The sequence below is a fragment of the Branchiostoma belcheri genome, unplaced genomic scaffold (genome assembly GCF_001625305.1).
Source record: "Branchiostoma belcheri isolate BF01 breed outbred unplaced genomic scaffold, Haploidv18h27 scaffold320, whole genome shotgun sequence".
NCBI lineage: Eukaryota > Metazoa > Chordata > Leptocardii > Amphioxiformes > Branchiostomatidae > Branchiostoma > Branchiostoma belcheri.
In genome coordinates this window covers 136882-150752 of record NW_017803933.1, presented here as the reverse complement: position 1 = coordinate 150752, position 13871 = coordinate 136882, and the positions used below count along the sequence as shown (strand labels likewise).

The 13871-nt window shown below is 43.9% G+C and overlaps 2 protein-coding genes across 2 annotated transcripts; both read left to right on the top strand.

The window, feature by feature from the left end:
- Positions 1-5516: 5516 nt before the first annotated feature.
- On the top strand, positions 5517-6914 carry LOC109475052 (potassium voltage-gated channel protein Shal-like). The gene has a single exon (XM_019775595.1). The coding sequence runs from the start codon at positions 5517-5519 to the stop codon at positions 6912-6914; it is 1398 nt and encodes a 465-aa protein (XP_019631154.1).
- Positions 6915-9005: 2091 nt separating this feature from the next.
- On the top strand, positions 9006-10382 carry LOC109475056 (potassium voltage-gated channel protein Shal-like). The gene has a single exon (XM_019775598.1). The coding sequence runs from the start codon at positions 9006-9008 to the stop codon at positions 10293-10295; it is 1290 nt and encodes a 429-aa protein (XP_019631157.1). The 3' UTR covers positions 10296-10382.
- The last annotated feature ends 3489 nt before the right edge of the window (positions 10383-13871 follow it).

Sequence of the window (13871 nt, the reverse complement as noted above, 5' to 3'; positions counted from 1 at the left end):
CAACTCGGTCCACTACCCTGGTCAACTCGGTCCACTACCTGGTCAACTCGATCAACTCGGTCAACTCGGTCAACTCGGTCAACTCGATCAACTCGGTCAACTCGGTCAACTCGATCAACTCGGTCAACTCGGTCAACTCGATCAACTCGGTCAACTCGGTCAACTCGGTCAACTCGGTCAACTCGGTCAACTCGATCAACTCGGTCAACTCGGTCAACTCGGTCAACTCGGTCAACTCGGTCAACTCGGTCAACTCGGTCAATGCGCGCGCTGATGTCATCCATAAAAATTACTTGCTGTTGCCTAATGACATCTCGCATGGAGAAGAGCCTCATTAGAAGATCTTATATAAGGGATTTTCAAGGATAACACGACGCCTTTCTGCGTCATACATTGGAACTAACACATCCTCGGATGCTCATTATAACCATTAACGCTGCGGGGAAAATGATTATTGAATTTTGATATCACGCTTCACGGAGCTCATTATTGTCATACGCTCTATACTGAGACTGTGACCACGTAAATTTGACAGATATTCAAAGACAAAGCAACGATTTTACCGTTTTTATGTGTTTTGTTATAAAATCACCGGTCACACAAATACACTTTTGGTTGCTGTATACGGTCGCTCTGCAATCGCAGTCTAGTGAAAAGGGGGCCCGAGGAGGTAGCTGCCAATCAAATAAGATCAAATATAATCCAATCAAATTAAATGGATCGCCAGATAACCTGTAGCGTTAGTATACATTGGCCATGCGTAGATATAGTAAGATACCACAGTGTACATAGCTATATATATAAAAGCATAAACGTACAAGAAAAGAAGCCTTTCTTGCATTCATTCCTTCTTGATGACAGGCCGCAGCTGAGTTTATAGGAGAATTTATAACTCATCCGATGTGTGAACTGTGTTATATTGCCTACTTTACAGTCTTTACTAACCAAGGTAAGATTTGAAAGATAGGCTGTCAGAGAAAGGCATATGCTTAGTGACTTGGCTCGGCAAAACACACCTAAGCCGGCCTGTGAAGAATATTTGTTACCTAGAAAAACAATTTTCTCACTGACACATAATACATGTAGGTCTCAATCAACAGACCATACAGGATGCGGCGCCTGTCACATACTATATTACTAGGTACTCCTAGGTCCCTATTAGAACCGCTGACGCATGGACAGAATGAATCATTTAGTGTCAGTTTTACCTGGAATTAAACCCATCACCCATAATGTAGCCACAAATACGACTGGTACCGGTATTGTCGGAAAGAGAAAACCCATATGTATAGTCAAGAAATGTATCAAGAGAATCCTAACACTTAGATTGCCACATTACCGAGTCGCACATGGTATATAACAACAGCGCCCACAGAACACAGGAGAGGTCAATCTGGGTCAAACAGACTCTTTACATTCTAGGCGGAAGGCTATCCGGAAGTAAGCCAAAATCCAAAAATACACCACTTCTTACATTGTTTCGGAGTTGGTAGTTAATGTCATTTTACAGTAGATTATGAGAAACTCAAACCTGAACCCTCGAACCCTTTCGTCAGTTCCTTGTTGTGAACTAACAAAAACCTCTGTCGCGGATGAACTGGTGTGTGCGCACCGTAAAGAGTCAATGTCCGAACGATAATTCATACTCGTAAGTCACAAAATATATGCTCTAGGTTGATGAACCATACACGGCCACGAAAACGGCGGACTATTAAACTACGCGCCGGTATTAACATGCATCCTCCCCAGCTGTTGGTGTGTTCGGCCTCGACACCGCTGCCTCCTGCCAATCGATAGTAACGATACAGTAAAACAGTCGCTGTGATTTAGCGAGGTCAGTTGCGCGATGAAATATATGGAGGCATTAACGATGATTCCCAGAGCGAAAAGATACTGAAACGTTCTAGGGACAAGTAGCGCGGTACCGTATATTAAACGTCAGTCTTGCGATTTAAAGGGGTCCTAAAGTCCAGAAGGGAGTGCTATTTTCCGTCAGTCATGGAAACATAATCTTTTGGCCAATAGCACGCCCTTCTGAACTCCTTTAATCCCCCAACATCACCTCGGATTTCCACAAAGTTCTGCATGTGTATTTGTTTGTTTGAACCTTTGTTTACTCCTGAAATACTAAAATAGATAGGCCTGCTGGTTACTTTTCATCGAGATCATGAGAGAAGAAGTCAAGGTGAGAGAAAATATAACAAGACACTAGGTTACGGGATTCATGGACATACATCCTTATACATGCACGGTACTACATGTACTACAACAACGGTAACAACATATATATCCGCGCCCGTTCATTTGGGTCGTGTCAGTTATTGCAAAGGCTAGGCCTCTTGAAAGAGGACAGCGTTGAAATTAAGTAGAAGTATTTTCATTAGACCCAATGAAAACCAAAAGTAGATTGCAGGTAATCCCTTGTTTCCCAGTTTCTGGATTGGGGCGTTAAATGGAAATTTGATGAAGACGACTCACCCATGGATTATCAAGGTAAAATTACTCTCTCTGGAAACTAAATGTGCTCAGGAAAAAATCAATGGGCGGTGTTGACGAGTAATTGGCCCCATTTCACCGGGCGAGAACAGGCCACCTGGTCACCTGCGTTGTGCTTGGAGCATTTCACCTTAAAATCTCGTGAGGGTAAATCTTGTCTAGGCACTGCATTTGATATCATAATTATGAATGAGAGCATGGCTTTGTTCCAAATCAGGTGGGTGTGATTGGGGAGGTACGCAGGCATTTAACTTTTAGCCACCGGTTGATGAATCACGTGTTAATGATACACAAGACCTAAGCCACACAATTTCTTGAACCTAAGCCACATCATTTCCACGACCTAAGCCACACCAATTGCACGACATAAGCCACATCATTTGCACGACCAAAGCCATTTCACACCCCCGTGAAATATTCTTTTTGAAAAATGTCTTCCTTTATTCGTTGTGAATTGCTTTGTTGATTATGCATTTTCCCATTGGCATCCGGCCAACAGTCGCCCTGGCCAACTTCCCAGCCTGCCAGCCATCACTGCCTTCCAACTTGACCTTAATGTCAATCTGCGGTAACCAACCTTCCCGTTCCTGACACTACGTATATTGCATTCAAATACATACGAGCACAAGCAAACACACAAACATATCAAAAACAGTCCATCCCTATCCGGAGTTAAAAATAGCCAAATTCCGGACTCTGAATCCTTCCAACTTACTCCCCGTCATTTTTAGAAGCACTGGGCTATTCAGATAATGCCCAACTCTCCAGATAAGTAGGCAGTTAAGACCCGAAACAAAACCGAAAGCGCGAGAAAGGATTTACCAAAGTGCTTCTCGACCTTTTTGATAAATCTTTGTGGCATATCCCGGACTTAATTCTGAAAGTAAGCAGAAAGAATCACTGCTCTTTAATGGATCCACAGAAAAAGGAGATACAGAATAAAATCTCTTTAAAAGAGCAAACATCAGTGAGATTATTGCGTGGGCAGGCCGTCTGTGCGTGAGAGGAAAGTGTTATTTAACCCCTACCCATTAAGCTTAGCTTTACGTTAGCCCTCGCATCTCCGACTTATGCACTGCAATCGAGTTGATATGGGATCCATCAGTGCGTTTAACGCTGTGTTATGCTCAGTAGCCTGGTAGCCAGACCATCGCAGGCTCCCTGGTATGTCTACGGTGTTGACAGTATTGTCCACCCGCCTGAACCCATTAGAACACGCCAGGGATATTTACGGGGTTATTTTCAATTACTATGGAACGGTAATAATCGGGATGTCTGTCTGGCCGGAAAGATAGGCTGTGGCTGTCATAAACAAAGGCCGACAGGAAAGATAGGCTGTCAGCAAGAAACATATGACCAGTATAGGACTAAGTCTGAGGCACCCCCCCCCCAATCCTGACCGTAAAGAATGGTTACCAGTCTAAGTTGTGCTTATAGAAATGCCTTTACCAGAAACGGGGGTGATGGTAAATGTTTTTGGACGGTTAACAGTGCCGAGCCGGCCGCCTTGAACGATAACGTCGATCACTCCGCTTCTTTACTCAACAGAAATGCTGCTAAAAGGCCTGGTTTAGCGATCTACTTTAAAAAAACGCCAACGCAGGCCTTTTTGGGAGTCGACCGCAGGCAAGGCCATGTGATCTTACATCTGGATTTCAAACCCTTTAGCTCAAGACAGCTCTGTTCCTGATGTATTTGTTGGATGACTTCACCACCCAAAATCTCAAATAAAGCAATGAACTCCATTTCCTGACCGTCGAGTCGGAAAGACTCCGGAAATTAATAAGTACTAAAGTCGGAAATACAATATTTTCCCTAGGACTCACTGAGGAAAGATTCTTTCCCAAGTTTCAAGGGAATGTTGGTTTTTACGGCGAAGCCTTTTTCTAGGATAATTGTATCGGTAAAGTGAAATCAATGAAGTGAAATAAATAAAGATTAAGAGATAAAGCGAAACGATACGCTTTTCCGAAGTCCCTGTTGTTTGCTATCTACTAGACCACATTGAACACACTCATATATTACAGCATTTATCTACGGGTCTTGTCATCAAGATTACTTTGCTATCTACCATTATCTATTTTGATGACAATAATGAGCAACCTGGATAGAAAAACAGATCAGTTCCACTTAACGAGCTATCGCAAATATATATCTGCCAAATATATGCAAAACAGCTTGCATTGCAAAGAAACTAAATTTAATTGGCGTCTTTACAAAAAAATGAAGGTCCTCACGAAGAAATGCCTTTCCTGCAACATCTATGATCATTTTTATTGCTATGTTATGAATATTTCTACAATAGTAGACGGTGATCAATCAACTGACTCACTTTATCCCTTGATGTATATAAATACATATATGAGAATAAACGGTTTATAGCGGCTGATTCCGATTTGTCTATTTGGCACTTTGCCTGTTTCGACCTCTCTGGGGAACGTCTGATGCGGAATACTTCAAGTGCAGAGGAAATAACTACACAGCATATAATGCAGTAACAAGGTTACACAACGTAATATTCACCATATATTGTCAATGTCCTCAATCACACGGTATAATTACTGTTATACAGGCTGGCGTAATCTACGTGCGAAGCACTGATTTACAGTCTGGCTACGCAGAAGTGATATAACGTACTTTAAAAATGGCCTTGATTTATTATGCGTATAATAAGGTCACCGCAATGCTCCCGAGATGTTAGTGAATTAAATGTAGGCTGTCCGGAGCGCCGCGATGGCATTGACTCTATTAATCGTTGCGCAACGATTGCACACTCCGGGGAATACCCCAGTACCGGACAGCCTGTTCCTGTGTAGTGAATGGCGACTTTCGGACAATCAAATCCGTTTCAACGTTTGACGAGGTTCATCGATCACGACCTGACATGAAGCGGTAATAGGCATTTCGACGTCATCTTCGTTTAACTGTCGTGCAGCGCAGCGCCTGGTACTAAGGCCCGATGGATGCTAACACAAGTCATGTAGCCAGAGTCGTCTTCTCATCAGAACTGTACATACACCATGGCCGGACTGTCTTTCTTTGAGTATCCTGATATCCATGACGTAGGGAAGGAGGGGGGCAAGGAGGAGCGAGACACTGTCTTACCAGAAGAGCAGCGTTTGCTTCAGAGGCGAAGTTCCATCGCCACCTCGCTGAACAAGCGTCTGCTGTCCTTCAGTGTTGGCGGTGGGCGAGTGAGTTCCATCCGCCGGCTGGTATTTAACGTGAACGGGACCAGGTTCGTGGCCTGGGAGGACCAGTTCGACAGGTTCCCCCACACCCTACTCGGATCAGACAGCCTTCGGCGAGTCTTCTACGACGCCGATACGAAGGAGTACAAGTTTGACCGCTGCCCGAAGGTCTTCAAGCACATCCTCATGTATTACCGCACGGGGGTCCTGCATTTATCCAGTGACGTTTGCCTGTCCACCTTCATAGAGGACTTGGAGTTCTTCAGGATTTCTCTGGACGAGAGCCTCGGAACCTGCTGTTACGAAACATATCAGTCGATCAGAGAGGAGTTTCTCGGCAAAGACCCTTTAGGAGAAGTGAACCCAGATCGGACAAGAAGCCAGAGCCCCACGACTTTACGACAAAAGATGTGGCAAGTATTTCACGATGTTCCCGGGTCCGCTTACGGCAGTGCCTTCAACATGGTTGTGGGATACTTCATCGCGATCACGGTCATATCGAACATAGTGGAGACAGTTTCATGCGGCGATCGCTACTGTGACACCTGCGATAAACTCTATCCCTGGGTGTTCGAGTGTATCGACACGGCCTGCGTCTCGATTTTCACGCTGGAGTTTTTCATGATGCTCTTTGCTGCACCGAATAGGTGGAATTTCCTGAAGAGCTTCGTGACTCTCATTGACGTTGTCGCGATTCTGCCATTCTACCTGAACTTTCTGGTGAGGAGTGACGGATTTTCGTCTACGGTTCTACGGTCACTCCGCGCGTTCCGGATCCTGCGCTTCGGTTCTTCTTCCCGCGGATTGCGAATGTTGGTCATGACTTTAAAGGAATGCATGAGCCAGCTGGCTGTCCTGTTCTTCGCCATGTTCATATTTGGCATCATCTGCTCCACTCTGATTTTCTACGCGGAGAGTCCCGAGAACATGACGTTTTCCAGCATCCCCGCCACGTTCTGGTACGTGATCGTGACCATGGCGTCCGTAGGGTACGGCGACATGCTTCCCAAATCTACCGTGGGTATGACTCTAGGAGCCGTGTGTTCAGTCTTCGGCGTGGTCTTACTAACAATACCTTTAACCATCGTTGGAACAACCTTCAGTCGGATGTACAAGAAAATCAAGATCGCACAGGTAAAGACAACTGAAAGACGAGAGAATCAGACTGGAAGAGAGATGTTACCCTGGACACAAAATGACAGAACAGTACAGTTGACTGAGAGGTAATGACATGACGGAGTGGTTGCATGTAGAGGGCGTATCGACCATCATCATACAGGTGACTAGTTATAATGGTTATCTAACGCTTCAGTTCTTTAATTACTCAACTATCGATTTCATTTGTATGATATTGTAGATATTTCTTAGTGCATCAATCATTTCAGTTTTCCACATATACTACAAAATTGTGCACAGTAGCGAAGAAGGTATAAAAGAGATTAATTTCCAGAGTCGGTCTTCAGCGAAGGTCAGGAAATGGAATTCATTACTTAAAGGTGGCCTTCGGGCGCATCGATCAATACAGTAAGTCTTGAGAACCAGTTACAAAATTCCACCCAAAACAAATATACAATAGATCTGCAATTTATCTTCAACACTAAAGCACGCGTCTTTGTGTTTTAATGTTACTACTATATCTTGGAATGATTACATGGTAAAGGAATTGTTTTAGATGGCTTTACGTGCGTTGATGTTGTTCTATGACCGCCAGTTCCAGTGACTTCTTAGATTTTCAATCGACTGTACAAAGGCATGTTTAGGCGTTGAGATAGATCTCTGAAGCCAGTTGCATGACGGAAAGGTCACTCAATGGAAGCCAGTAGTTAAAGATTGCCTTTCCGGGAAGTGGGTAATCCAATAAGCCCAGCCACGCGGCTGGAAACTTTCCAAACGCACTGTGCGATGGACCTACTGTATGTCTATTTGAGCTTCTGTTTATTCATAAAATACTCAGATCGTCCAGTTGGCTACTTTTCAAGAGGAAAATATAGGTCAAGGTCGGACAAGATATAAGTTACATGATTGAAGTCCTTACAAATACATAGACATTCCTTCGTAATAAATAAACATATAGGCATACATCTTTACACATGCGTGTTATTACAAAAAAACACAGATGAATGTGCCCTCATATGGGCCGTTTGAGTTATTGCAGAAGCTTAAGTCTCTTAAAGGAGGACACTGCTGGGGCAATATGTTGTATCTGGCGGTAAACTGTTCTAGGCAGAGCCGGTGGATCTTCTGAAGGTCTCACGCTGAGGTTTTGGGACAACTAGCTGACTGCTTTTGCTTTATCTGGTTGCTCTTGTTCAGGTACTAGGTCTTGATGACATAAAGATGAGGAGGAAGGATAGAATACTCGTACCTTGGTGGCTTGTTAAATCGCACAACTACAAAAAGCTAGCTATAGGTACTCATATTCACCTGACGCGAGTGAGAAAATAGGCAATAACACTAAGTACCTTTCCCAAAAGCACCGAACTGGGAACGGTCAGGGATTCGAAATCAGAACCATCAGATGAGTCAACAACCCTAACCACCTGACCACCGGATAGTTTAATGGATACATCCGTTACGTCTGGACTGGCCCGGGGCCTCTCCTGCGACCAGCAATTTACCACTCCAGCGGCCCTCTGACCCCGGCTGCGGTATCAATAGGTGGTCTGATGAATTCAAAGGTCAGGAGGAAATGGTCATGTCAGAACCCGCCTATCCTTAGGTGAACCAAATCAGCAAGTATCGACTCACACATGACGGATTATGTAGATGTTATTGTGCTATGGTCAACCGTTCGTGTGTGTGTGTGTGTGTGTCTGTGTGTGTGTGTGTGTGTGTGTGTGTGTGTGTGTGTGTGTGTGTGTGTGTGTGTGTGTGTGTGTGTGTGTGCGCCCGCGCGTATGTGCGTGCATGTGTGCGTGCATGTGTGTGTGTGTGTTTGGGTAGACTGACACAGATCCATCTTATTATCGACAGTGTATAATTCAGGTGACTCGTGTTTAGTCGATACTCCAAAACTCTCGATACTGCCCGTCACTTCATTGCGATGCGTACAAATTGACAGCCCTGGACCATTGGGACTTTCGATGTCATTGATAGATTTTACCTGTGCTTACATGGTACGTGGTATAGAAAATGCACCATATCTTGGACATACCTCATCGACCAGCAAGATTCTATAGGGAATAATGTCCCAGCCTTAGGCAAATCAGTAGGGATAGGATCTGCAAGCCAGTCTCTAATTGGTCATTGACCAATACTAGATGTATCAACTGTTCAGTCTGAGCCAAGATATAGGCGTTAGCTCTGTCGGCTACGGAGATGTTCGGCCAAGACTTTGATGACTATATCGGGGAATCCGACTGTGAGGAGAACTTGAGCGAGCATCCGAACACGGAAAAACGTCGTCTGATCAGAAGGAAATGCTCCATATCGCACCGGCGGCAAGGCGTGTCTGCCCACGGCGGAGGGTCGGCCTGCTCCACCCGCAGACTTGTCTTCAACGTCAGCGGCACGAGGTTCGTGGTGTGGGAGGACCAACTGGACAAGTTTCCCCGGACTCTTCTCGGGTCAGCCTGTCACCGGCTAGTTTTCTACTGCCAGGAGACCGAGGAGTACACCTTTGATCGCTGCCCAAAGGTTTTTAAGCACATTCTTATGTACTACAACACTGGCGTCTTGCATTTCTCGAACGAAGTCTGTCTTCGCACGTTCATAGACGATGCCGACTTCTTTGGAATATCCCCGGACCAGAGCCTCTGTAGTTGTTGCTATGACAGATTTGTGGACAGTAAGCTCTGCCTCCGATGTCCAGTCGTTGACAATGACATTTCCTCATCGAGTACCAGTCTTTCATCCTCGTCTGTCAGAAAAAAGATGTGGAAAGTGTTTCACGATCTGTCGTCCTCAGTTTATGGGCATGCCTTTAGCCTGGTTGTGGGTTTCTTTATTACAGTAGCCGTTATCACGAACATTGTAGAGACGATCTCGTGTAACTCTCGTCACAAAATGTCCTGTGGAGAAGCGTACCCGTGGATCTTCGAATGTATCGACACCGCTTGTGTGGTCATATTTACCATCGAATTCTCCCTTCTCTTCGTCTCGGCGCCGAACAAGTGCGACTTCTTCAAAAACATCATGACTTTCGTAGACCTGATGGCAATCTTGCCGTTCTACTTGAGCCTTGTCGCCGGGAAAAATGATTCCATCACTCCCTTGTTTCGATCGTTTCGTGGATTCCGTATTCTCCGACTCGGCGCGTCCACACACAGGTTACAGCTACTCCTGATGACCCTGAGAGAGTGCATCAGCCAGCTCTTGGACATCTTGTTCGCCATGCTGCTTTTCGTTGTTGTTGGGGCTACATTACTGTTCTACGTGGAAAACTCCTCGGCGACGGAAGGTTTCTCCAGTATACCTGATGTGTTCTGGTACGTGCTTGTGACGATGATGTCAGTAGGATACGGGGACGCCGTGCCTCAGACCACCATAGGGATGATTCTGGGCGGGTTGTGTTCTATCTTTGGTGTGATTCTTGTCGCCATCCCGCTGACAATCATCGGGACTACGTTCAGCCGGGTGTGCAAGAAAACACAGGTGAGGCAAACCTGAGACAGTGGCGTCTGTAAAAGCTGGGTCGAATATTGACACTACAACATGTATTGTATTTACAATAATCACATGTAGTATCTGTCAATTATGAAGATCGTCGTAGGGTGGTAAACTGAAGACATTATTGCGATAGCTGTGCATTTGTGTATATGTCGTACAAAATTCACTCGTCTTCTTACGGAGAAAGCTGCCTTAGATCCTTGTACGACATCAAAAAACGTAAGACAACCTACGACGGATATGACCGCGTCGTAACTGTTCATATTGCAGTCTTCACAATGAAAACGTCTGTATCATTATGCAATAGACGCCCTCTGAAGTCGATAATTTTCTCATACGTATATAACCGGAAACTGTGGGCAATCGCGTTATCGCAGGAAATAATCAAAGAACTTGTTCAATTGCGCCCCTGGCAATACAACGCACGGTAATAGTCCATTGCACTGACCTACTAATGATTAAATCATTAAAGACATCGTGTCTACATCTTGTCTTGTACCTCTAGCGATACATGGAAAGTCATGGCTGGAATTTCCGGCAGTGGAATCTAGTCGTTCCACGCACAACAAAGGTCTGGTATAGACAGCGCTGAGCTAGTAGAAACCTTACTACTAGAAAACAAGATGTGTATGCAGAAGTTTGCAGTAAATAAAATTGCAGTACCATGTTATTGTGCAATTTCGGAGGGTGGTTTTAAATTTGTCTTTATTTGATAGCAAGGAGACTGATAACTGTAACTCAATTTATGATAGATCACTCATCCATTCATGTGGATCTTGTCACGTCGTTTTTTTCTATCACTTGGATTGCTGCACAGATGATTAACTCGGGAATAGAAGTGGGCCGGGCCGGAATTAAATCATTCATGCGTGATACTAAATGACGAACTGCAGGGATTTCCATGATTACTCCGCTTCAACTGATGAAAGGGCGATGAGAACACTTGCTTGACTACACGACGTCGCTGGCATTTGGAAACACATTTTAGATTTTTAGCTTTCTGATACTGTAAACACATGTTACTCTTGCAGTGATTTCATATCACGTACGGGAGGAGGAAAAATGAGATTTTTGAGATGTTTTAGTTATAGTTTAGATATACGGTAATGTGTTGCAGGATTTGTAGATGTATTTAATCAAAGTGGAATGTGGGACGTTGCGTGCACGGCTTACTACGTGCCTTCATAATGAAATTAAAATTCCAGCCACAGATAGAGGGTAGCTTTGATCTTTTAATCTCCTCTGTTGATCAAAACACGCCTTCAGCGACTAGATGTATTGATGTCCGGAGCGCAGAGTCAAACTGATAGAATGAGAAGAAATCAATAAATCGCAAAGCGTTCGAATGGAATTCTGAATTTGAGTCAAAGATCTCCCTAATTTCATATTGATGTAAGAATACACGTCCTGTTAGCATGTAACCATGTCTGTGGATACAATAGTCCATACCATGTGTGACTACTCTGAAAATAGCAAACTATACTGTTATGATGGGTGCTCAATCATCAATATCAATACTTAATACTTTTAAGTATTAAGTTAAAATTGCTGTTATCTTAAAGAGCCCGTTCAATGCAAGACCAAAAATACGCTTAGCTTCTGGACTCTGAATCAAGATTTTGGGAGGCATATAGATATGTGACTATGGTAGGAAATGACAGTGAATGTTGGCGGTGAAGGCTTGTGTGTTGTTTGTCACTGACGGAAAGGTCTTGAATGCTGTGCGTTACTTGAAACGTTTGGCAGTTTTCAAAATCTATCCAGTTGCTAGACTAACGATTTCCTTGCGCTTGTGGGTTGTATTCGGTAGGGAAATACTTATTAGAGGGAGAGATTCCCATGACTTTACAGTGTGTGGAAAGACGCTGTTGCTGTAGAGGGACTTACTAAAGAGACTCGTATTTGCCAACAACGTAATGACTTGGGCTGGACGTGGACCTAGTAATTATGGTAGACAATCAATATCAAAAACGATTTTCACACAACTCATAACTCAAGGCCTGGAAAATAGAGGGGTGCTACTGGCGGATGCAGAGAATCTGGACAAAGATCGAACAGAGTGGAGGAAACATACTGCCCAATGTGCTACGCACGGGAGGAACTAAGTCTAAGTCATAACTGCCATGCTGCTATGTTCTAAATACACATTTTGTATTATGTTTTCTCCCTAAGGCATTTAATATACATTGTACTAGACTAAAGCAATATTGCCCCGAACACGATCATTTAACGACACAGCTTCTGATAATGCCCACATCACCAGGGGGTTGAGCGGCAATATTACTTAATAGGAAGGTTGTCAATCAGGCTACCGTTGAGATGGAGGAAAAACCGCACGCAGGTCAGATAAGCGGGTTTATCGCACCCCGGGGATATACGGGATATCATTATCGGTATTAAATCTTCCACAGGTTAATTCTGTCTGACAGTAATCCATCAGCATATCCCCTCTAACCCCCCTCATTGGTCAGTACACAGGTCATCAACTGAGGTATCTCAGTCAGACATCAGGAATAGAGGATTTCTGACCTACATTTTTTACGACTTAGAAACCTGAAATTTTGCGCATCTGGTCAAAATTAGCGAGTTAGAAAATACAGCACAGCCTGTAGGTCTTCTGTTCTCGTTCTTTACAATTGTTCATGATTGTTTTATTTAAACCTTGTAATCTGAGTTTATGGTTTCTTTTTGTTCTATATGCGACTTGATGTATTGTAATAAACTAAATCAAACAAAGCCAGCATGGATGTTTAATAGTTAAAGTCCTCCCCGCAAACCATTGGCATGTTCGCATATGGCGGCGCCCATCTCCGTTTCTGTAGCCCTTGGGCCACACAGTGGAGCAGTCACTACAGCAGGGGGCTAGTCCACTGGCAGTGGTGTGCGTTTAACTCTCATATTCAATGCAAACACAGCATGAGCATTCTATCAAAATGACAAACTAACAATGAACAGAAAGTATGAGTGGACGATGATCCTCTTTGATCCTTTTACAAATCTCAGGGAGTTACTGTCTGTCTCTGGAGTACATGAAATGTCTTCTTAATACCGCGATACATCATTCCTGTCTCAGCGGCCTCATTGGTTTAAACTCCGTGAAAATGTGGGTGTTGTTATAGAGGTTGACAGAGACATTCACAAGCAATAAAGAAGAAAACATTCATTTTCCCCCCTTTTTGGGTGCCTTTTTTGTTCTTTCCATTTGCCAAACCATGTTCCTTGTTAGTATTCAGACCGCGATAAACTTGACTGTCCTACATTTTGAGACGGCTGCCCAACGACCCATTTTCTTGAGCTAACATCTGCATTATATGTTCCTACACCCAATTACTGTAACAAGAACCTTATCAAACTATAACATCGCCATTCAAAGTACAACAAGGCAGCCTGTCGTCATTCACGAATTGATTCAGACAAACAAGTGCTACGATTCTCAAAAGTGAAGAGCCTTTGCATAAACGAACTTCATTTCTTTTTTCAATGTACTTCTTCCTATCCAGTGACAGTACACGTATATGCAAACGGTCCCATTCATTATTGTACACCAATATTACATTGCCGCAATAGTTTATGAAG